Source organism: Pantherophis guttatus, chromosome 7 (genome assembly GCF_059756535.1).
Source record: "Pantherophis guttatus breed Tessera chromosome 7, ASM5975653v1, whole genome shotgun sequence".
Taxonomy (NCBI): Eukaryota; Metazoa; Chordata; class Lepidosauria; order Squamata; family Colubridae; genus Pantherophis; species Pantherophis guttatus.
In genome coordinates this window covers 10,012,590-10,038,811 of record NC_142069.1, presented here as the reverse complement: position 1 = coordinate 10,038,811, position 26,222 = coordinate 10,012,590, and the positions used below count along the sequence as shown (strand labels likewise).

General features: G+C 40.5%; 1 protein-coding gene across 7 annotated transcripts in view; it reads left to right on the top strand.

Moving 5' to 3' along the window:
* SOX5 (SRY-box transcription factor 5) overlaps positions 1-26,222 on the top strand; it is a 1,038,733-nt gene that overhangs the window by 833,638 nt on the left and 178,873 nt on the right. For all 7 annotated transcript variants that reach the window (XM_087873007.1, XM_060688637.2, XM_087873006.1 and 4 more), the window contains one exon: positions 11,918-12,006. In XM_087873007.1, coding sequence (XP_087729133.1) covers positions 11,918-12,006 — 89 coding nt within the window. The remainder of the gene's footprint in view (positions 1-11,917; positions 12,007-26,222) is intronic.

Sequence of the window (26,222 nt, the reverse complement as noted above, 5' to 3'; positions counted from 1 at the left end):
CCGTTTTTACCCTCCCCAGGCTCCTAGAAAGCCTCTGGAGCCTGGGGAGGGTGAAAAAGGGTCCTACCTGGCCCACTGTGCCATTGCGTACCAAAAGCGGAGGGACCGTGGGGAGGGGGGGTTGCGCGCACATGCACGGGAAATGGGGCACATAGAATTATGGGTGTGGGCATGTGCGTGCATGAACACCCCCCACCGCACACTCCCCCCGCTTTTGGCACTCGATGGCAAAAAGGTTAGCCATCACTGACATATACACTACATCTTAGTAAATGGATTTTGTGGGTGCATTTGCAGCCCTGGTTGAATAATTGTGTCCCACACTTCTATTCTTCCTCAGATGGGTGTTGTCTGAGAACTTATTTTTTTTTATTATTATTATTAAACGTCTGGGCTGCCCATTTCTCAATTAAAAGGTTTTAGCGCACCCAGCAACAATCCCGACCACAGTCTAGAAATCTGGTCTCCTCGCATTTTTCTTCATCAGATGGGAGATGTGATAATTCACACCACTTGAATGTATATCTTAAAAGCCTCCCCCAATCTCACTTGGCTATTTTGGTAGGTCTGGAAAAGGCCAAGAATGCATCCCATTAAGCAGAACTGGCAGATTCAATTAATTCCTTGTTTAACATGGTGTGACACTATGTATAAATGTGTTTGCTTTTCAATTCCAATGTATTAACACCATGGCAGCTGTGTGGCACGTCACACCCACGAGGCTGACATGTTTTTTTTTTTTTTTGATCACCATGGAAATGAAAAATAAAATTAACCAAAATTTTGTTATTGCCCCTGGGACTCCTTTGAATAGTGGCCTGTTGGTGAGACGTTCCAGAAGGTCTTACTTTATTTCATTAAGAAAGCTGCATTTGATCAATTTCTCCCTAATGTTAAGTGACAATCAAAGGAACAAAAACATCAGACGTTCCATTGCATGCAAAGAGCTCCGTAGAAATCAGATCTAGATGTTTGAGTATTTATTTGGAGACGAGGGTTGAAATCCAGAAGGGATACCGTTTCATGAATAAGGCCTTCACTGTTGTAGAAAGCTTTTTTTCTCTTCTGTCTTGGTCATCTGAACCTCATCAGCAATAGAACACATGGCTTTGGAGCCCACCTGGAATTCTAAAAGCAGATCAAGATGGGGAACAGAGTTCCATAAGTCAATTTGTATATAAAGTACCCAGTATTACTTTTAGATAGGTTGAGGTCCCAAGAATTTTCTGGAACATCAGTAACATACGACGCGAGGTGTCAGGAACCAACCATATCAGGTCCCTAAGCCTGAGGGGAAGTCTACTGCTCCTTCCAAAGTTGCAAATGGTTTAATGATTTTTAATTTTAGAGGATAAATGAAATAGATGGTTAGGAATTATATTAACCATAGTCAAGTGGGAAGAATCAGATCTACACGTTGAGTTCTAGTTAAGCTGCTTTGTTATTCATGCCTATAAACAAGAATCTAGTCCATAACAGCACTGAATTGGGGCTAAATAAGAGTTAAGGGAATTCAAGAAGGGTTGGACTTAAACCCCTTGTGAAGAGTTAACGGCTCTAGGCTGATTGCTCTCTTGACTCTGCCCACAGGCTTCCCCTGTCCTTCTCCTTAAATTATAGCAGTATGCTGTATCTGCTATAATTTCATTTACTTTCCATTTTTGCCCTAATACGGTACTTAACTACTTTCTGGAAAGTAATATTGTTTTTCCCATCCCTAGAAAAGAAAGATTGCATAGCTCTTTTGTTAGAACAGAGATTTTTCATTAATCTCTAGACAGGAAAGTCTGCTTGATTAGTTAGTTAGTTAGTTAGTTAGTTAGTTAGTTAGTTAGTTAGTTAGTTAGTTAAGTCTTTCTTTCTTTCTTTCTTTCTTTCTTTCTTTCTTTCTTTCTTCTTTCTTTCTTTCTTTCTTTCTTTCTTTCTTTCTTTCTTTTTCACATGTATTATTCCGGGTGGTTTACAACGTTAAAACAAGCCACACCCACAGAACCAGTAATAAAAAAAATTGAACCCACCACTGCTTTGGCCACCTATATAAGGTGGCTTAAAAATAACTTTTTAAATATATATATGGCACTGGAATTAGCTAGAATTCTCATTCTGTCTTTTCTCTCTGTTTCTCTCTCTCTTTTTTTAAGAGATATTCTTCTCTATTATCTTCCCATTGAAAGAAAAAAAAAAGGGGGGGGGAGGAAACACTGCCACAAATAATTTAGCATTAGATGAGTTCCTATTTTAGTCTACTCTGAAATAAGTTATTTAAAGTCCTGCTGATTTCAGGGAGAAAATTAAATATTTCTTGTTTGGTTAAAAACTGAGTCAGATCACAGCCGTCTGACGTTAATGGACAAGAAGGCTGTTATCCCTTTGATTCCATCTGCATTAGGAAGGCAGATGCAGAATCCTTGTGCAATCAGCACATTTTATTTTTCTTACGGGGCAAATTAGTGCACCTAGAAATTACTTTTTTTTAAAAAAAATGACTTAAAAACTTAAAAAGAAATTTACCAAAGTTCAAATGATAAAATATCTAATTACTCCTTAAAATTGGCACAAGACAATGCACCCTGAAGTTAATCGGTTTAATGAATGCTGGATCTCTTGCTGGTTTTCTTAACATCCCTCAGATCTAATTGCTTGATTCGTTATTGATCAAATTTTTATGCCACCTATAAGGTGACTCTGGAGGGCTTGCAGGTTATAAAACAAATAGAAAAATAATTAAAAATTACACAAATTAAGATGTTGAAGCCAATACTGAAACCAGAACTAAGTGATGGACAAGGCAGGAATGAGGTCTTCTTACCCCATCAATCATCTTCAGCGGTGAGTGGCCCCCTCAGAGTCCCAAACCAACTGGCAAAGTCAAATTTTAATACCCTTCTGGAAGGCCAAATGGGAAGGGCAGTTCTTAGCTCCGGTGGTAGAGTGTTGCCACAGGGATGGAGCCACAGCAGAAAAGGCTCTTCTCCTTGAACCCACCAGCTGGGATTTCTTAGCAGATGGGATCCGTAGCAGGACTCTTCCGCTGGCATGAGTGGGGCAGGCTAGTCCCATTGGGGAGAGATGGCTCCTCAGATACCTGGACCCATGCCATGTAGGGCTTCTGTGTATGTATGTAATTCAATGAATTGATTTGTGCGGAGAAGGAGAAGGAGAAGGAGAAGGAGAAGAAGAAGAAGAAGAAGAAGAAGAAGAAGAAGAAGAAGAAGAAGAAGAAGAAGAAGAAGAAGAAGAAGAATACAACAAAAACATAGCTAACATGTAAGGCCGTGATGGTGAACCTATGGCCCCAGCCCAGCTCCACCGTGCGTGTGTGTGCACCTCCCGCCAGCCAGCTGGTCTTTGGGTCTCTGCCACGCATGCACGAGGGGCAGGGCCTTCCCCAATCTCCGCAGGTTCTCCCCCGCACACCCTACTTTTCTATTCCATTTCTGCTGGCCGCACCAACCTGGAAGCCAAAGCAGGGCACGGGGGTGCTGCATGAGGCCCCCCCACTGCACCCTGTTTTGGGCCTAGAAAGCCTCCTGCACCAACCTGGAAGCCAAAATGGGGTGCAGGGCGCATGTGGAGGGGGCATGCGTGGGGGGGCGCTCGCATTGCATTTTGGTGGTTCAGCTTTGGGCGCTCAGAACCCAAAAAGTTAACCATCACTGATGTAAGGTTTGCTTATGTGTCTGTGGAGATTGTCAGCCATCCAGGTCATGGTTGTCCCAAAGGTGCTTCCCCCCCCCCAAAAGGCAACTGGACTGTCAGATGTAAATGCCTTATTCTCCAATGTGTAAATAATGTATATATGGAACATCAGAGGTTAACTTATTCTTTGGACTTTAATGTATTCATAACTTACCACTCCCATTCCTAGCTCCACCCCTTGTATATATAAGGAGCCACCCTCACCATTCTTGCAGCTTCTACCTTGAATATTCAGTGAATATAGAATGCCTATCATAATTAAAAAGAAATATATTTAAAGCTCTAACTCCTATTATTTTTATTGAGTCTGATCCTGAAAATATTGCAACAAGCTGGTAGCAGAGGATGGTTAATTGACTCAATAAGTAATTAAAAATGTCAAAGAAAGATAGGCCCAACACCAGGGCCTACAGCAAAGAAATAGAAACTGATCAAGAGATGATCAACGAATCCACCAATGCGATTTCGAGAGAATCCGAAGAATACACCACTGAAGAAGAAGAACTAATGAGTGAAAATAATGACCAGAAAGAAATCGAAATAGAAAATAACGAACTCAGGTCAGAGATATTAAAGATACTAAAAAGCCAAAAGAATGATGAAAGTCTCATCGCGGACCTCCAGGAGATGCTGAAGAACAGCGGAGCAGCGAGAGAGAAAAACGTCATTAAAGAAAAACCCAAAGATCAAAAAACCGTAAGTGAGATGACTACTGAGAAAATAGTTGTTAAAAAGAAAAGATGTGATCCCGCGCGAAATTTTGAATGGCAGCCATCTTGGTTTCAACGAACTTCAAAAGAGAATGGAGCAGAGCCAATCAAAACGCTCAGTTCAAAATTTCTGGCGCGAAAAACACTATCAGACGAAGAAAGTGAGAAAGAAGTCTCAAACTCTTCAGATGATCCAAAATCAGAAAGTGAAGACGATTTAACAAAATCTCAAGTAAAATCAGCAATGAAAACGCTTTTTGCTGCTTTTGGGCCAAGACTGAAAATTACCAAGACATCTACGAAGAAGCAAGAAATCAAACCGGCGACTCAAGACCTGCACGCTCCCATCCTGATTTCGAAAACGACAACGCCCGAGCCCAGAGAGCCATGCCGATTTCGCCCTACACCACAGACAAGATCGAATACCAACGCACACAAAAAGAAGAAAAGAACCGTCGCCACCACCAGAACCCCAAAAACCGAGCCAGAGACCGACTCATCTGAGGAGGAGCGGATCGAGAGAGCTGAAAGGGAGAGAACCTTCCACGACGCCACCAAAGAAGAAATGAGCAACGCGCATGTGCGAAACTACGTAGACGACCCAGAAGGACTTGAACTGGCCAGAGAACCGCGCAGACTCATTGCAAGCATCCCAATGCCGTTCTGTAATTTCCTGCACTTGAGAGATCACGGACTGCCCCAGGTTGTAAGTAATGGACAGAATAACGTAGGTAACTTACCCAGTGACTTCCCAAAACTTAGAATTGATGGCATTAATTTACAAGAGTGGTATCAACAGCTTCAGGTTATTTTCATGAAAGAAAATTTACTATTCTTTATAACTAGCCCTCCAAGAAGACCTTGGACTTTAAAAATAGATTGTTTACATCATAGAGCATTTTTCATAATAATATCCAGCGTGTCTCCTGCAATGTATCATAGCATCAAACCAAACCTAACTGTATCAGAAATAATTCAATGCATGTTTAATCTATTTCACAGCGATAGCGTAGCTACAACCACAAGAATGTCTAAGGATTTCTTTTCCTCTAGAGTAAAACCAGGGGTTTCTATAAGTGAGCATTTGATAAATCTAAACAAAATAAGAGCTGAGCTACAATTGAGGGGGGAAGTGATTTCAGATCAAACAATGAAAAGTGTTATTATCAATTCACTTGATCCATCATGGGATAGCTTTATGTCACACTTAGATACCATTAATTTGGGATATTTATCCATAGAAAGTCTATCTAACAAATTGATAGCAGAAGACAATTCAAGAAAAAATCGATCCAGTAACCAAACAGACCACAAACCTTTTAGGAAAGTAGTCTTTCAAGATAAACATAATGAGGCCTTTAGATGCTACAATTGTGGATCCAGGGAACATAGTAGAAGAGACTGCCCCAAAGTCTCAAGAGAGAGACATAGGCCAGAATATAGGAGCAAATATAATTACAGACAATCTTCCACAGATAGACACGAATATAGAAGTCCACCAAATTACAAAGAAGGTAGAGGGGGTAGAGAAAATTCAAAAGAGAGGAAATCTGGGTCACTGAATGGGCTAAATAAACAAGACAGCACCAGAACACAGCAGGATGAGAATAACAATTGGCTTATTGATTCTGGTGCAACAAATCACACCACCAACAACAAAAGTATATTATCTTCATTTATAGAAGATAAGTTTGTGATAAAGGTAGCTAATCAAGAAAAGGTTCAAGTACTAGGCAAAGGAAATGTGACCTTGCCTGGTCTAGGGAAAATAGAGGGGGTATTATTAATCCCAGAAATACCTCACAACATACTAAGTGCCATAAAATTAAGCAGAGAATCTGATATCAATATAGTTTTCTCAAAGGGGAAAGCAACTATAGAAAAGAACAAAACAAATGTAGGTACTGTAATGATAAAAGGAGGTCTACCCTATCTGATAACTAAAGAAAGATGTTTACATAACATTGATTCAAATATGGAAGATTGTATTGAAGCAGATGATGAAAATGTCAGTAACAGTGACAATGATGAGTGTAGAATAACTCATGATCACAAAAATACATACAAGGAAAAGAAACCAAAAATAGGTAAACCAATTCATGATGAGTGTGCTCACATCTTACACAGGAAGTTAGGACATGCAAGCTTTCCTGTAGTACAAAAAATGACTGAACACGCAGAAGGTGTCAAAATAAAAAATTGTGAAAATTATTTGGAATGCTCAGTATGTAAATCCACCAAACTAAAAACCAGTCCCAGACCAAAAAAATCTAACAGATCAACTAACAATATTTTTGATTTGGTACATATGGACTTAGTTGGTCCATTAAGTCCCTCAATTACCTATAGAAAACGTTACTTCCTAACAATAGTGGATGACTACAGCCGATATGGTTTTGTTTACACATTAAAGCACAAGGATGAAACATTTCAGAAATTTAAGGAATTCTACAAACGTATAGAAACACAACATAATATCAGAATAAAGCAAATTATGACAGATAGGGGATGTGAGTTCATGTCTAAGGAATTCTCCCAATGGTTAAAGGATAGAGGAATGTTACATTTCACGTCCAATCCTTTTTCTGCATTTCAAAATGGAGTTGCAGAGAGGAAAAATTCCACACTACAAACCATGATTAGGTGCACATTAGAGGATGCTGGTTTAGGCAAACAATTTTGGTCAGAGGCATTACATTATTCAAATTACACTCAAAATAGAACCTGGTCCAGTATTGTGAATAAGACACCATATGAGGTGATGTACAATAGAAAACCCAAATTATCACACATGCACATATTTGGAGTCACTGCAGACGTACACATACCTAAACAATTGAGGAGAAAGGGAGAAAACGTATCCAGGAGATTAAGATTCATGGGATACGAAACTGGAACCAAAGGGTACAGATTTATTGATAGTAATAACAAATTTATAGTATCCAGAACAGCTGTGTTCCATGAACAGGCCAATTGGTCAAAATTGCACCTTAATGAAATATTTCCTAATAAATGTAAAGATACGATATCTTGCGAGGAAGGAACAACAGAAAATCAAAATATTAACAAAAGTAAGAACAAAACCAAAACTTGGACTAATAGTCAGCATAAAATAAAGACAGACACATTAACAAAAAAGGAAGCTAGATATTTGCATGATAACCATAGCAAGCCTGAAAGAACTATTAGAAACAATAGAAACCAAATACCAAATAAATACAAAGATTACATAATGCATATGAATGGAGAACAAATAACACCTAATACATATGAAGAAGTATTGAAACTTCCACATGAAGAAAGAGAAAAATGGGAACTAGCTATGGAAAAAGAGATGGAAAGTTTACAAGGATTAAATGTATTCACACCTGCGATCGCACCTAAGGATAAAACAATTATAGGTACCAGGTGGATTTATAAAATTAAGAACTTAGAAGGAGGCAATACCTTATACAAGGCTAGACTAGTTGCACAAGGCTATGCACAAAAATACCCAGAAGACTATACTGATACATATTCACCCACAGTGAGAACAGAGAGTGTCAAAACAGCCCTTGTAGTAGCATCTGCACTCAATCTGGACGTATTCCAATATGACATACAGACCGCATACTTACATGCAAAATTAGATAAGGAAATATATGTAAGAGCACCACACAGTCAATACACTAATAAGAACGAAATTTGGTTATTAAATAAGAGTCTGTACGGATTAAAGCAATCCGGCAAAAGATGGTACGATTGCTTGGTAAAAGTACTTAAGACCATGGATTTCAACGCCACCACTGCTGATAACTGTTTCTTTGTAAAAAAGAGTAATGATCATATTGAATTTGTATTAATTTACGTGGACGATATTTTATACATTGGAAAGCATAAAGAGAGCAGGGAAATCTTTGTAAATAAGTTAAATGAACACTTCTCACTGAAATCTCTGGGTAAAGTGAATAAATACCTTGGTGTGCAAATTAACAAAACTAAAAGGGGATTCAAACTTACACAGAAAGATAAAATCATCGAACTCCTAAACAAATGTAACTTAAATAATGCCAAAACCTGTGACACCCCTATGCAAACTGATTTTCTTAGAAACACTGATGAATCTTCCCCTGAGTTTAAAGACAACACATTTTACAGATCAGTTATAGGTTCACTCCTTTATATATCTAATTGGACTAGGCCAGATATTGCATTACCTCTCAATCTACTGTCAAGATATGTTAGTAAACCAACCTTGTATCATTGGGAAGCTGTCAAAAGAATTCTAAGATATCTGAAGGGTACATTAGATTTTTGTTTAATGTTGGAACCCAATAATGACAGAGAACCAAAAATTACTTGTTATGCTGATGCAGATTGGGCTGGTGATACATCATGCAGAAAGAGTACTTCTGGTTATGTTTTTCTATTGAATGATTGTCCAGTTTACTGGTATACTGGTAAACAAGAACTAGTAGCCACTTCTACTACAGAAGCGGAATATGTTTGTTTGTCCAAGGCTGCAAATAACCTTGTATGGTTCAATGATCTGATCACTGATGTTTGGAAGAAACCCACTTTACCATTTATTATGCATGAAGACAATAAAGCGGCCATTGAAATATCCAGATCCGATGCAATTGGACAAAGGTCCAGGCATATTGATATAAAGTTTAAGCATGTGAGACAACTGTCTCAAGACGGATTCATTAAAGCAATACATTGCGATACTTCTGAACAATTAGCTGACATATTAACAAAACCCTTACCTTCTAAGCAACACAAATATTTAACTTCTAAATTATATGTATTATATTGTCCTGAATCAGAATGTAATTGGTGTTGTGTAACGAACCGGCATTTAGAGGGGGATTTGTCAGATGTAAATGCCTTATTCTCCAATGTGTAAATAATGTATATATGGAACATCAGAGGTTAACTTATTCTTTGGACTTTAATGTATTCATAACTTACCACTCCCATTCCTAGCTCCACCCCTTGTATATATAAGGAGCCACCCTCACCATTCTTGCAGCTTCTACCTTGAATATTCAGTGAATATAGAATGCCTATCATAATTAAAAAGAAATATATTTAAAGCTCTAACTCCTATTATTTTTATTGAGTCTGATCCTGAAAATATTGCAACATGGACTTTTTGGTTTTTCGGAAGAAGCTGAAGAAGCTTCCTGGATGAGAAGCGAAACATCTTCAAAGAAAAAAAAACAAAGTCCAATTGCCTCTTGGGAAAAAAAAAAGAAAATTTGCTTATGTGCATGCTTACAAACAGACACACACCTACTTACAAACACACACACATTTATTTTATTTATTTTTTTAAATTTATTTTTATATGCCGCCCTTCTCCGGAGACTCAGGGCGGCTTACAGTGCGTTAAGCAATAGCCTTCATACTTTTGTATATTTTATACAAAGTCAGCTTATTGCCCCCACAAACTGGGTCCTCAATGTATTTAATGTATTTAACAAATGGCCACCCAAAATTCACAGGGTGATCCTGGGAGATTTACAACGTTAAAATAATATGCATTGAAACTCTTAATCACTTCCTGGTACGGGATGATAACATTAATGTTTAGGATTTAAATATCGCAAATATTTCCCCCCCGGCGGAATTGCTGATGTTTTCTCTGTTTTGTTTGGTCTCGTTAAGATCATCACATGTTTTATTTTTAATGGAGGATCATGAGGGCAGTATTAAAATTCTTCTTGTTTGGTCCATGAGCAAGGCTTTGCAAAGACTAATTTCCAATTTAAGTGCCGTCAGCTGATGTCCAACTTCTGCAAACTGCCAAGCCCTGAAGGGGAGAGGGGGAAGTTAAAACTCTTGAAATGGTTTGGTGTTTTGTTTTGTTTTGTTTTTTTAAATCTACTTGACAATAGTATCAAAGCTAATTAGATGGAACATAGATACTGATCTTAAAAGTAGTCATAAGGGCAGAAGTCTTTATGATCCATTTGAAGGAAATAACCTTTAGAGGGGGAAAGCACTACCAAACACACTGCACCTCAACTTATGACCATAACTGAGCCCAAAATTTCTATTGCTAAGCAAGACTGCTGCTAAGTCTTGGGCTTAGGACCTGGTTATCTACGGGACCGCCTACTACCACCAATAGCCTCCCACCGGCCGGTACGCTCTCATAGAGAGGGGCTCCTCTGGGTGCTGTCGGCCAAACAATGTCGACTGGTGGCCCCTAGGGGGAGGGCCTTCTCTGTGGGGGCACATACTATCTGGAACGAGCTCCCCCCGGAGATACGGAGGACCCCGGATCTGCGCACCTTCCGTCGCGCGCTCAAGAGATTCTTATTTCATCAAGCTGGCCTGACCTAAGTCTTTCCCCTTTTTAAATGGAAATTTTAAAATTGGTTTTAAATTATTGGGGTTTTAAAATTTCTTTTTTTTTTTTGTGAGGAAAAAAAACACATTTTCCTCTTCTTCCTCAGGAAAAAAAAAAAAAAAACCACCAGTCCAGTTGCCTTTTTAAAAAACACCTTTGAGATCTGAGCTGGGGCTTCCTTCAAAACGAATCACATCTGGGGTTAAGAGCTGCAATATAGAATAGAATAAAATTCTTGATTGGCCAAGTGTGATTGGACACACAAGGAATTTGTCTTAGGTGTATATGCTCTCAGTGTACATAAGGAGAATTAAATACATTCATCAAGAATAAAAAGATACAAACACTTAGTGATAGTCAAGGTTACTAATAAGCTATCAAATCGTACTAGGAAACGAATAAAAGCAATATAAATGGTAAAGATACAAGCGACATGGTTATAGTCATAAGTGGGAAGAGATAGATGCTAGTAAGGAAGAGAAGAATAATAGTAATACAGTCTTAGTAAATTATTTGACAGTGTTGAGGGAATTATCTGTTTAGCAGAGTGATGGCGTTCGGGAAAAAACTGTCCTTGTGTCTAGTTGTTTTGGTGTGCAGTGCCCTATAGCGTCTTTTTGAGGGTAGGAGTTGAAACAGTTTATGTCCAGGATGCGAGGGGTCCATAGATATTTTCTACAGATATATATTTCTTTAAATTTATATATATATGTCTCCCATCCTCTGGGCTGATCAAGGTTTTACAATTTTCCTTTCTCTCTCTCTCTCTCTCCCTCTTTCTTTCTCTCTCTCTTTCTCTCTCTTTCTCTCTCTCTTCTGTTTCCTTCGTCCTTTCCCCCTCCTCTCTTTTTTTGGGGGGGGAAGCGCAGTCCTCTGATCGAGGCGCGCTTCCCTCCCCCCCCTCCCCATTTCCCTAAATACATCATGAAAAAAAAGGGATGATGTTTCCGCCTTAATTGCTTGTCCCTTTTATTCGTGTTCCTCCCTCAGCCAGAATTGTGAAGCGTGTTAGTAAAAGGCCTCACAATGGAGCTTTTCATTAGAACTCTGCGAGGCAGACAAAAAAAAAAAAAAAAGAGGCTTTTTGGAAGGAGTGAATGCAGGAGTTTAATTTGCAGGTGGAGAGTAGATAAAAGGTGCCTGACGCCTCTGTTATTTTCTTACTTAGGTGACCCTTACCCCGTTCAGCTGATTCCAACAACAATGGCAGCTGCTGCTGCCGCAGCAACTCCAGGTTTAGGCCCACTGCAACTGCAGGTAAGTGCTTTGTAAAGAGGCAAAGGTTGAATCCATCTGAAAAGCTGGACCCTGCAACCCCCCCACCCCCCCGCCACCCTCCACCCTGCCAGTTGGAGTAACACAACTGCCTCCGGAAATGATTTGTTTTGTTTGTTTGTTTGTTTGTTTGTTTGTTTGTTTGTTTGTTTGTTTATCAGGCTTATAGGGCCACCCGTGTCACCAAGGCTGAGTGGCCGTGGAAAAATGGGACAATGTTTTCATTTGGGAGATGAACAACGGTTGAGTGTGAATTGCGCTTAGCCGATGAGGTGGTGGTGGTAGTGGTGCTGTTGGAGGAGCAGGAGGAGCAGGAGGAAAAAGAATGACAGCAGGAGGAGGAAGGAGGAGAGAAGGAGGAAGCGAAGGAGAAAGAGGAGAAAAAAGGAAAGGAGGAAAAAGAATGACAGCAGGAGGAGGAAGAAGGAGAGGAGGAAGAGGAGGAAGGAAAAAGGAGGGGAGGAAAAGAATGACAGCAGGAGGAGGAAGGAGAGGAGGAGGAAAAGAAGAAGGAAGAGGAGGAAAAAGGAAGGGAGGAAAAGAATGACAGCAGGAGGAGGAAGTAGAGAAAGGAGGGGGAGGAGGAGGAAGGAGGAAAAGGGGAGGAGGAAAAGAATGACAGCAAGAGGAGGAAGAAGGAGAGGAGGAGGAGGAAGAGAAGGAGAAAGAGGAGGAAAAAGGAGGGGAGGAAAAAGAATGACAGCAGGAGGAGGAAGAAGAAAAAGGAGGGGAGGAAAAGAATGACAGCAGGAGGAGGAAGAGGAGAAAGAGGAGGGGGAGGAGGGGAGGAAGAAAAAGGAGGGGAGAAAAAAGAATGACAGTAGGAGGAGGAAGAAAAGAAAGGAGGAGGAGGAAGAAGAAAAAGGAGTGGAGAAAAAAGAATGACAGCAGGAGGAAGAGAAAGAGGAGGAGGAGGAGGAGGAAATAGGACAGCAGAAGGAAGAAGAAAGACAGGAGGAAGAAAGAGAGGAGGAGGAGGAGGGAAGGGGAGGAGGAGAGGGGGAGAAGGAAATTATCTTGCCCTTTCTTTCTTTCTCTTGTTTCTGTGTAAGCCCTTGGGTCATTCTAAGAAGTTGAATTTGGAGAGGATAAGAGTAACAGTTACTACCCTTTGAAAATGGAAGCGTTTGGACCTGAGGACATAGGATGAACAAATCTGTGCATTTGTCTGTAGGAAAAGTAATTTAAGAAATTAACTGTTTGTGAGAGATCAGTCAAGTTACGGGACCCAGTGCTATAATGGTTATTTTCCAGATTATTTATTTGCTTTCCATTTTTATTCTGCCTTACTTCCCTAATAGTGGCATGGGTACAGTACCAAAATGATCTCCCACCCGTTGGTCAGATTTTCATTTTCTTAGGATGGTTGAATTCATCACATGAACTTGAAGAGGATAGAGAGAAACAATTATTACCCTTTCAAAAATTTAGAGCAGAGAACGCAGGAGGAACCAAAAGATGCATTTGTTTGTGAGAAGAATAATTTAAGGAATTGTTGTAAGAGATTGGTCAAATTATGGGATCCAGAGCTATAATGGTTATATCCCACTTTTTTGTCATATACATATTGCCTTACTTCTCTAATAATGACATGGATACCATGTTTCCCCGAAAATAAGACCCTGTCTTATATTTTTTTGAACCCCGAAATAAGCATTTGGCCTTATTTTTGGGGCGGTCTTATTATTTTGGGGTGCGTGGAGCAAGATGGGGCTCCTCTTGCCATCTTACCTGATTTCTAGCTCTGCGTTTAAATATTTTTGGGGAGGGCTTATTTTTGGGGGGAGGCTTATTTTAGCGCATGCACTCAAAAACCCGATTGGGCTTATTATTGGGAAGTCTTATTTTCGGGGAAACAGGATAGAATTCCATAATGAACTCTCACCCATTGGCCAGAACTGAGTTTTCTTAGTAGTAGCCTTCCATGATGTACCTTCCTGGTGTTCTGGGACTGCAATGTCAGAATTTCTAGTTTTTGAAAATGTGACCAGGAATTGCCAGTTGTAGTCCATAATTTATAGCAAATTAAATACCCTACCTTAGGATTTTGGAAGTATGGTAAGCACAGATGAAACTCTTCGTTATAGGTAATGTACCTGGTTAGTTGAAACTGCTCTAGAAGTGCACCAGAAGCTGAGACCTTAGAAAGAGTGCAGAGAAGAGCAACAAAGATGATAAGAGGTCTGGAGGCTAAATTGTATGAATCATAGTTAAGGGATCTAGGTATGTTTGTCCTAAGAAAGAGAAGGTTTAGGGGAGACATGATAGCAGTCTTCCAACACTTGAAGGGATGCCACAGGGAAGAAGGCATTAGTTCATTCTCCATAACACCTGAAGGTAGGACAAGAAGCAATAGGTAGAAACTCAATGGGAGGAGATACAACCTGGAAATGAGGAATTTCCTGACAGTGAAAACAGTTAATTGATGGAACTTCTTGCATCTTGGAATTGTGGATTCTGGAGGTCTTCAAGAAAAGATTGACAATCATTTGTCCAGGATGATATAAGGACTCCTGCCTTGGACATGAAGTTGGACCAGAAGACCTCCAAGGTCCCTTCCAGCCTTATGATTCTATTATTATATATTAGATTTTTATGCCATCCATCTCCCCTATGAGATAATTCTATGATTCTATGAGACGGTGGTTGACGTTCTATTCAAATCATGGATTGAAATTTTGGATGGTAGAAAAGCATGGGCCACTCTCCATTGCTATGCTGAGCTTATAATATTAGGTGTTCTCCACATGAACATCTGGTTACACAGGGCATTATTCTTCCCTGAATTTCTAAGAGAGAAGAATCACTTATTCCTAATGTTTGTCAAATTGGCCACTAGAGATCTTGCTTCACCCTGCAAGATATCTCAATGGCAAAATTATGGGCTACCTCGTGGGTAGGTAGATATGTGAACTGGAGCCTTCTTTGCTCTCTTGGAGAATCAACAGATAGGGTGAATCTTCAATCTGCAGCTATAAATGCTTCTTTATTTTGTATTGGTGGGAGAGAAAAGCCATAAATTTCCAAGTTAATGACCTAAGTGCTACCGGTATTAACTCAACTTCTGGTGAATAAATAGACATATCCTTTGCTGTTTTGACCTGTCCCAAATAATACTTGGTATTCCCTTCCAAGGACATTCTAATAGTCCTTTGGATTCTATTTTCTTCTTTCCTCAATCTTGCCAAACATAATAAAACCCATTATCTTCTTATATTACTGCATATGCCCAAAGTTTTTGTTTCCTGATCATCTCAAGATCCTCGTTTATTTAGCCAGGCATTGATTATCTGGCTCTTTTGCTATTTTTTTTTATTTATTTATTTGATTTATATGCCGCCCTTCTCCGGAGACTTGGGCGGCTTACAGTGGGTTAAGCAATAGCTTTCATACTTTTTATATTTTTATACAAAGTCAGCTTATTGCCCCCGCAAACTGGGTCCTCAATTTACCTACCTTAGAAAGGATGGAAGGCTGAGTCAACCTTGAGCCTGGCGAGATTCGATCTTACTTTAATTGCAGACAGCTGGTGTTAAATTATAGTGCTTAGTCTGTTGAGCTATTCAGGCTCCTCATGACACTTCCTTGTAACCATCCTCCGATTCAGAACGTGAACGCATCTACCTTCTTTCTCTTGTTCTTTTACAATAGCCAGATTTCACAGGAACATTTTACCTCAGGAAAGGCCCTTTACCAGTTGCGATTTTTCTTGTCCTAAAAATATCCTCATCCCTGTTTTTTGCCTAAATTTTTCATGGTTGGGAATGAAGCTGGGGGCGGGGGGGACCACCAGTTCCTAGATTAAAATGAACGGTTAAGTTAATAAATCCCGGTTACCTTTATGACCTTGACGGAAAGCTATCAAATATGCATTAAACAAAGCAAAGTGGAAGGAGAAACACTCGAATGTAAACATTGGAGTAATGGCATCTAGATAGGTTTTGATGGCTGTACGCTTCAGCAGGCAGACGGCTTGTTGTAGTTGGCTTCATTTTTGTCTACAATAAAGTATTTACACTGACTGACCGATGTCTAAATGTCTGTCATTTAGTAAGTCAATTCCAGAACAAGGGGTTGAGAATCTAGAGAGCCTAAATTTACAGCTGTGCCAGGCTGAAGTGTGACATATTGCCTTCTTCTCTAGGATTAATCTGTTTACTCCTCCTACGCATTGTTCCTCTTTACCTCTTCTTCAGTGCAAGAACATAAAACTGTCCGCCAGCTTTGCTTCTTCAGAGACAACTGTAAGTTCACCAAGCATGCGAGTTGTCATTACCTTGATATTTATCATTAATCCAGGTTTTTAATTTCCCTTTCCATTTTTGCTTTCCCGATGAGCTCTTCTTCTTTACTTCTGACTAACATAAGTGCACTTAGGTGCCTATCGTCCCTGTTGTTGTATTTTTATTCTTTTATTCTCGTTCTCATTTTTGTTTAACAAATTCTAATAAATACATAGGAGGGACCCGGTGGCTCAGTGGCTAAGACGCTGAGCTTGTCAATCGGAAGGTAGGCAGTTCAGCAGTTCGAATCCCTAAGGCCACGTCACGGGGTGAGCTCCCGTTACTTGTCCCAGCTTCTGCCAACCTAGCAGTTTGAAAGCACGTAAAAAATGCAAGTAGAAAAATAGGGGCCAGCTTTGGTGGGAAGGTTACAGCGTTCCGTGCGCCTTTGGCGTTTGGTCATGCCGGCCACATGACCACGGAGACGTCTTCGGACAGCGCTGGCTCTTCGGCTTTGAAACGGAGATGAGCACCGCCCCCTAGAGTCGGGAACGACTAGCACATATGTGCGAGGGGAACCTTTACCTTTAATTAATAAATAAGTAAATAAATAAATAATTTGATGTCATCTTCTGATCTCAGATTGTTAGCGTTCGGTCCTCCAACTTGATTCCATCTGCCATTCCATCCCTCCCTCCCGTTCTTAACAGTATATTTGCTGCAAATGTTCAACAGACATGGAGACAATATGCATCCTTTCGCTATGCTGAACCACTCAATGTCTCCAAATTCAGTAGTTTCTTGCTCATTGCAAAGGTGCCTTGTAAGACCCTTATTGCAAGCTATTTTGGGGAGAAACCCCTTAAGTTGGTATGGCAAGAGTTGGTACATTCCAATGACTCTCTGCCTAACTAATTTTTTTTTTCTCCCTCATGAAGTTGCTTGGATGAGCAACGAAAGGTTTCAAGAGTAACAAAGTTTGGTCCAGTTGCCATGATTCAACCTTGGGGACACTTTTGGCCTGGATGATTGAGCCTTCATTGATCTATGTTCCTTACAAGAATTTTCTGATGCTCTGAAATAACCCTTAGTCTGCTCTGCAGATTGACACGATCTGAAAGGCTTTGATGTAATCAGTGACATTCATAGAACAAAAGTTATGAGCAAATTTCCGGAGGAATAAAAAGATGCATACCTTAGATAAAATCAGTTGTCTCTTTTATCCAATATTCTGTACTCTTGTAATTCCAGCTATTTAAGTTCTCTAGTATTTTTTTTTTTTCATTACCTGCTACCAGCTAAAGATGTTTGCAATTGTGAGATCTATCAAATGCAAAATGTCTATGGAGATTCTCGGCCATCGAGGTCAGTGCTTTTTTTTTCTTTTCTTCAAGAGGCAACTGGACTTTCTGGTTTTGCTTTGAAGACGTTTCGCTCAGGGGTGTGATTCTACCGGTTCGGACCAGTTCTGGCGAACCGGTATTTCCGACAATCAGCTGGGAGCGAACTGGTTCATCCCTATGATCAGATGGAACCACCCACCCACACACACACACTATTTTCTTCTCAGCTGATTCACGCGGCAGAGCAGATTCCTGTGCCTCAGCTGTGTTTCTTTTCCAAAGAAACATGGAAGTGAAGATTTCTTCAAACTCTGCACGCATGCGCGTCAGGCGCACACGGATGCAAAGCACACAATCACCAAACCGGTTGTTAAACCAGGAGGATCCCACCACTGGTTTCGCTTCTCATCCAGAAGAACTTGTTAGGAAATGATAATTACCTAACTTGTTGGGTTGGCAATATATAAACCCTCAATATAGCTTTAAGACTGTATTGCTGTATTGCATCATACTGTGTCCTGATTGGTTAGCTCTGTAGCCAATGTCCTTAAGAGAGAGCTTGAAACATGGTTTGTTTCTCTTTGCTGATCGTTATTGCTCTTTGCTGTGTTTGCTACTGTTAGCAACTGTTTATTGTGTGTGATACGACAACTGGTAAGAAAACTTCGTTATTGGATTATCCCTGGACTCTTGTTTTACTGTCTACTGCTTTATCTGTGTATGACCTGGACTGTTTATTGGACTGTGCCTTATTACTATTTCCTACAAGTAAATACAACTCAGTGTATCTGTGTGTTGGCTGTAGTGATTCGCAACTGCTCTCAATCACTTTCATGTGCACACCCTTGCTACTCTAGGGTTGCTCTGCGAATTCCTTAACAGAACTGAAGAAGCTTCTTGGATGAGAAGCGAAACATCTTCAAAGCAAAACCAGAAAGTCCAGTTGTCTGGGGGGGGGGGTGGAGGAATACAAGTGCAAAGTGTATAAGTTATCACCCTTCCCCAAATCAGGAGAGAAAAGCAGATCTAAATTGGGAGTCTGGGACTCGGCAAACAGTGATGTTACCTTAATGCCTATTCAACATTTGTTTAATTGCGTTGATGCCTTCAAGAGCAAAGGGAGCTTAATCTTAAGCAGCAGCTGAGCTCTAAAGAATACAAGAATCAGTGAGCAGCTTTTGGTAAATTAGATATTGCATTCAGCCCAAAGGCTTTTGAAAAACAACTTTTTGAGCATAGATCGCTCGAGCATTTTATGACCTTTTTGGAAAGTATGGGCTACAAGAGTTGTTTATTCCTTATTGTACAACTCAGTGGGCCACAGTTAGGTAATTCTTCCTTCTTTCAGTTTACACTTAACTTAATACAACTACCAGCCTGTTTTAAAGGTAACAGCAGTTCCTAATTAGAAATCCTCAGTTCTGGACTTAACCAGATCAGTTCTGGATTTAACCAGATCGCAGCATATCTTAATTTTCTCTCTTTATGTGCTAGGCCAATTAAGACAATTGTTAGATAATTTTTTTCAGACATGAGCAATCTCAGGAAAATATTGATGTATTAAACGGATCTTGTGAATGCATTCAGGTCATAGTTTGCTAAATTCTAGAAAACGATGCTGTCCGGGTTAGTCTGCCAGAGCATTATTTTGGTGGGTTTGAGATTTCATAAGACTGAATTCAATTCCTTTATCAGAAAAATCACACTTCGGTTCAACCTTGGGTTGTATGGGATGCAAATCATTTCCTCTTTATTTTGTTCTTGGAACCCAGGAAGTGCTTGGCTTTATATGGGTTGGATCCATCAATATTTATTCTAGTAGAAATTAAAACTGGGAATTTTAAAAAATATTTCTTTATTTATTTGACTTTCAGACTCCAGGTCTCAGGGGCCCCCAGACTATACTTTGAAAACTCACAATGTGAGTTTCTTGAGGGCATAAAAGCAAGTCTGTAAAATATTGAAATACTTATGAAAGTATTTCTTGCCTTAGTCTCATAAAGTGCTATGAAATATCATGGCGAATATGAAGACTGAAAAATCCAAAGATAGAAAGTAGAAGGAGAATATTACCTAAACTGGAATACAGTATTAGCGATGAAATCAAAATTCCATGATGAGAAAGGACTTTCTTGTGATTTTTTTAAAAAATGAATTCTTAAAAGAGGAATGAAAAAAATATATATTCAGGACTTGATTTAGTCTTTTCCTATCCTCAGGATGTTTTGGGGTTATAACAACCAATAAACATTAACCCAAATACTTCATGGAGTGAGATTAGCTGTATAAGAATGAGAAAGGCTGGTTAGTCAAGAATCTGTCAATTCTTTTTTTTTTAAATAATATTTATTAAATTTCCAAAGATTAAAATACACAGTATAAAAAGAAACATAATACACAAAAAAGCAAGAAAAAAACCACACACACACACACAAAACAAAAAAATATAAACAACCAAAAACAAACATATCAAAATTTCAATACTAATAATAACTTTTCTGCATCGGTATCTCTTAACCTATTTAACTTCTTTACACGAATTCTACTTCTAAATATCTCTATCTTAAACTTACATCTTTATTTAAATTATCTTGATTTCTATTTACAATTCGATCTCATAAACAAAAACATCCCTTAAGTTTTTATGTTTACTCTCCAGCCAGGAATACCATTTATTCCATATTAAATAGTACCAATAGTATCAATTCTTAAGTAGCGGTTAGTCAGAAATCGGGGCATTTTGTAAGATGTAAGGATAAATAGAGAGAAGCTACATTCATTTAGAGCAGTGTTTTTCAAACTTGGCAACTTTAAGATGAGTAGACTTCAACTCCCAGAATTCCCCAGCCGACATGCCCCTCTCAGGTTACCAATCCTATAGGAAATACCCTGCTTTTGCTACTCTCTATCTCCATGATGGCGAACCTATGGCACGCCTGCCACAGGTGGCACGTGGAGCCGTATCAATGGGCACGCGACCTCAGCTCCGCCAGCTGATTTTCGGGCCTTCCGGGCCCATTGGAAGTTGGCAAACAGGCCATTTCTGACCTCTGGAGGGCCTCCAGGGGGTTGAGGAAGGCTATTTTCGCCCTCCCCAGGCTCCTAGAAAGGCTCTGGAGCCTGGGAAGAATGAAAAACGGTCCTACCAGGCCCACCAGGCCATCACGTGCCAAAAGCGGGGGAAGCTGCATGTGTGTGGGGTTGCATGCGCATGCGTGGGGGGCATTGAATTATGGGTGTGGGTACGCGTATGGACGACCTCCCCCACTCCCCCCGCTTTTGGCACGTGATGGCAAAAAGATTAGCCATCACTGCTCTATCATCTGTCTATGGTGTCTGTCTATTTCTTATAAATGATTGTAGCATTTTGCGGCTTAATATAAAATTATATTTAAATCAATAAAATGATCTATTGCAAGTAAGCCTTATAATGGCCAGAATAACTGCGTGACACTGTATGATGTGGGGTGGGGTTTGTTTTTTTTAGCAGACAAAATGAGCCAAGGGTTAAGTGAAGGCTGGATACTTGGCAGTAACTGGGATTATTATAGAGATCTGAACTACAAGCATTAAAAAGGATCTTTCTGTCTATATTGAAGTGATAAAGGTGAACTGGATGGGGAATAACAGCTTCTTGGAGAAGGAGGCTTCAAGACAGATAAAAGTCAAAAGGTCATGATCCAGATTCTGTTTATTTAAAAAAGTGTCTTCTGGTGGACAAAGGAAATGGGCATTTTTTTTGGGTCAAATATCCCCTCTGGAATACAGGTAATCCTCAATTTACAGCCACAATTGAGCCCGTAATTTCCATTGCTAAACAAAGCAGTTGTTAAGTGAGTTTCCCCCCATTTTAGGACCTTTTTTGCCACACTACAGCTAATCTCTACAGTTGTTAAGTGAAACATGCAGTCCTTGAATGAACCCAGCTTCTCCCATTGACTTTGCTTGTGGGAAACCGGCTGGGTAGGTTACAAATGGTGATCACATCTGAATCAGAATCGAACTGGAAGGGACCTTGGAGGTCTACTAGTCCAGCCCTTTGCTCAAGCAGGAAACCCTATACCTGTCAGGGTTCCAAGTAACACACCCAATGGAATCAAAACTCCAAGGCAGGCATATTCCTCAAAGTATAGATTTATTAGGCATGTCGTGTTGGCGCATCTGGGGAAACCCGACTCTAAACCCCCCCCCCTTGGGTTTCCCCCTAGTTAAAAGTAACGCTTTCCCCTCTGCCAATGCAGTCCATCACATGGTTCAATCAGGTTACAGTCCAAGGGTCATTTGGTCTCAGATCCCACCTCCTCACACCTGGTGGGAAATGTCCTTGGTTCTTGGAGAAAAGAATTTTATTTTGGCTACAATCCCCCAGCTATCTTTACCTCCCCCCTCCCGTTCCCACAGCTCAACTCATCTCTGTCATGGCAGCCCTGAAGGTGCCAGGGGAAAATGGCTGCCAGGGCTGACAATACCATTTCAGACAAGTGACTGTCCAGTCTATTCTTAAAAACCTCCAGCAATGAATCTCCCAAAACTTCTGGAGGCAAGCTGTGCCACCTGTTAATTGTCGTCACTCTTAGGAAGTTTCTCCTTAATTCCAGGTTGCTTCTGTCCTTGATTAGTTTCCATCCATTGTTTCTTATCCTGCTCCTCTGGTGCTTCGGCAAATAAATAGACCTCCTCCTCTTCGTGGCAGCCTCTCCAATACTGGAACTGTCATAAATATGTTCCGATTGCCAAGTGTCCAAATTTTGATCACGTGATCATGGGGATGCTGCTCCAATGGTTGGGAGTGTGAAAACTAGTTGTAAATCACTTTGTTCAATGCCATTGTAACTTTGACGGGTCACTAAACAAATGGTTGTAAGTCGAGGATTACCTGTACCTTATCCCCCCCCCCCAAGGTCTGGTTGGCCCCAATCTCCAGTTTTAAGGAATGAGGCATAGGATCAGGGCGTTAATTGAGTCTATAGGATTGATATGTTATCTACTGATGATTGATACTGTCCTTGATTGCATGTGTGTGTATGTATATGTATATGTATATGAATATGAATATGAATATGAATATGAATATGAATATGAATATGAATATGAATATGAATATATGAATATATGAATATATGAATATGAATATGAATATGAATATGAATATGAATATGAATATATGAATATGAATATGTACATGTACATGTACATGTACATGTATATGTATATGTATATGTATATGTATATCAGTGATGGGTTGCCCCTGGTTCGGACCGGATCTATAGAACCGGTAGTAAAACCGGTGGGAGCTCCGCCCACTGACCCTGACGTCATGAGAAGTGATCTGCGCATGCAAGCGTGTGAGCGCGATCCCATTGCAAACCGGTAGTAAAGATAAGTAGAACCCATCCCTGATGTATATGTATATGTATATGTATATGTATATGTATATGTATATGTATATGTATAATGTATATGAGTTCTTAAGCCAAAGAGCCGCAGTGGCACAGTGGTTAGAGTACAGTAATGCAGGCTACTTCTGCTGCCTGCCGGCTGCCTGCAATTTGGCAGTTCGAATCTCACCAGGCTCAAGGTTGACTCAGCCTTCCATCCTTCCGAGATCGGTAAAATGAGGACCCCGATTACTGGGGGCAATAGGCTGACTCTGTAAACTGCTTAGAGAGAGCTGTGAAGCATGGTAAAGCGGTATATAAGTCTACGTGCTATTGCTATTGCTACCATATATTAGCTGCCGAGCCTTACTATTGTGATTTTCCTCAAGAAAGTCTCCTCGGGAAATTTCAAGGCACCTGGGATGATCTCATTCACAGCACACTAGAAGCAGTTAAATAGGTAGCTTCCTTAGATATCAAATTATAACATCCATCCCATTACAATTCTATGGCTCCATATTATGGTGATTTTATTATGGTTTTATTTTAATATTTATATTTTATATTGTATTGTCCACATATACTTGCTGACACTTTGTTTAAAACTAAATTTGCACCGTATATCAGTGACCACATAACCTCTGTAGATGCCGGATGCCAAATAAATAAAAGCCGATATTAGCTGCCTTACTATTATGAGATGAGTAGCCATATAAAATGAATTTTTTAAAAAATAAACAAATATTGTCCTAGGAAAACGTATCCAAGTAAGTGGGCTCCTCTGGTTGACAATCTAGTTGCAAATTAGTCTAAAATAAGCATTTCGTGTAGCAACAGCTAAGCAGCACTCCAAGAAATCAGTGCATTTCTTAAGCATCGTTTTACTCCCAACTCTTAATCTAGTTAGCAGACTGTGTATGCTGGGACCTGTAGTTCATCAGTAAGTGAAGAATTCCAAGCTGTTCAATCTTGTTCTGGGGATTTGTTAGAAACAGCAGTCAGATGAAAACCTGTCCTGCATTTTTTTTCCCATTTAAAAGAAATGTGAACCAGAAATCTCTTTGACATGTTAATGCATTACATCTTGTTTTCCTCACTCTGCTTGAGTTAAGCACCTCTATAAGACGTTGTAGAAAGAAAGGATCGCAGCTGAACAGACAAGCATACAGCCGAATCACCCAAGGTGACCTCAAGCCACTAAAAATGTAGGCTATAAATGAAATAAGTAAACAAAAGACGTTGGTGGGCCATGTTAGACCCAACCGTTGTCATGGGAATACAGGTAGTCCTCGACTTACGACCACAATGGAGCCCACATTTTATGTTGCTAAGCGAGACCGTTGTTAAGTGAGCTTTGCCCCATTTTGCAACCTTTCTTGCCACAGGGATGGAGTCAATCGCTGCAGTTGTTAAGTTAGGAACATGGTGGTTAAGTGAATTTGGCTTCCCCGTTGACTTTGCTCATCACAAAAGGGGATCGCATGACCCCGGGTCACTGCAAACCATCATAAATATGAGTCAGTTGCTAAACATCTGAATTAAGAACAGACGTGCTCATGGGAATGCTGCCCCAGTCATGTGAAAAATGTCACTGTTTCAGTGCTGTTGTGACCTTGAACAGTGAACTGTTGTAAGTCGAGGACTACCTGTAGAATAGTTGATGATGAACTGGAGAGTCTTCATTTCTACTTTGGACAACCTCTGCTCTGTGACACAGTTGAGGTGAATAGCAATAGCACTTAGACTTATATACCGCTTTACAGTCCTCTCTAAGCAGTTTACAGAGTCAGCATATTGCCCCCAACAATCTGGGTCATCTGATCTTAATACCTTTTTGCTTTGTTAGACATAAATATCTATTCCACCCACCCACCCATCCATCCATCCATCCATCCATCCTCATTCCTTCTCTATCTCTCTTTCCTGCCTGTGCATCTATCCATTAGAGCCCTCTCTAAGCGGTTTACAGAGTCAGCCCCCTCCCCCCAACAATCTGAGTCCTCATTTTACCGACTTCGCAAGGATGGAAGGGCTGAGTCAACCTTGAGCCGGTCAGGTTCAAACTCCTGGCAGTGGGCAGAGTCATCTTGCAATACTGCATTCTAAACACTGCACCAGAGGTGCTATTCAGCAAGTTCAGACAGGTTCTGGAGAACTGGTAGCGGAAATTTTGAGTCGTTCGGAAAACCGGTAAATACCACCTCTGGCTGGCCCCAGAGTGGGGTGGAAATGGAGATTTTGCAGTATCCTTCCCCCAGGAGTGGGGAGGGAATGGGGATTTTGCAGTATCCTTCCCCTGCCATGCCCACCAAGCCACGCCCACAGAATCGGTATTTTAAAAAGTTTGAATTCCACCACTGCACTGCGCCACCACTCTTATTGGGTGTGGTTTAACTGGATCCAGTTGTCTATTTGGCCGACTTGTTACAAGGCACAACTCCTGTAGATGTGACGACGGCACTTCCTTGTTTCCAACTCGCACCGGACTGCAAAAGAGTCAATACCCCTCCCCACACACCCCACCCCATCCTTTGCAGAAAGCCAGATCACAGCTTTACTGATTTCACTTGATAACTCCCCCCTCCATTCTTCCTTGGAAATCTCAGAACAATGTTATTTTTTTTTTCTATCTCATCCTTTCCTCCCCCTCCCCCCCGCCCCATCCCCTCTCTATTATTTTTTTCCCCTGGTGCTACTCTTTAATCCTTCCCAAACCTTTATGCGCCGAAAGTAGCAGCAGCAGAATGGGGTTTTTTGTGGGCAAGGGATAAAAAGCCGCAATGACAATGTTACAGAGGCTGACACATACTCCCTGCCAACCTTGCTTTGAGAGGACATGTGTTTTGAAGCCCTTCTTCTCTCCAGGAGTCGCCCAGTGTGGTGTCCTACCTGTCACAGTTAGCGCTAATTGGTTGCCCTCATTGGCACTGCCTGCTGGGAGGCTAATGACTGGATGAGCTGGTACATTAAAGCCTTCCTCCTTGTTTGCAGCAGTGGCTACTCTAGGCTGAATATAATTGCAGCGTTTCGGGGAGTTGGCATTCATACCTTCCCTATTTGAACTTTCATTTGGGGGTAGATAAAACGGGAGCTCCTTGCTATCTTTGTTAATTGCTCATCAGAGGTGCTGCGAGATCAGTTTGGGTCCTGGGCTTAAAACTGTTATGGAGAACCCCTTGTCTGTCCCTTCAGTCGTGAAGCGTGCAACCAACTAGGGAATAAACGCTATTTTGTGATAAGAGGGGAGGAAAAAA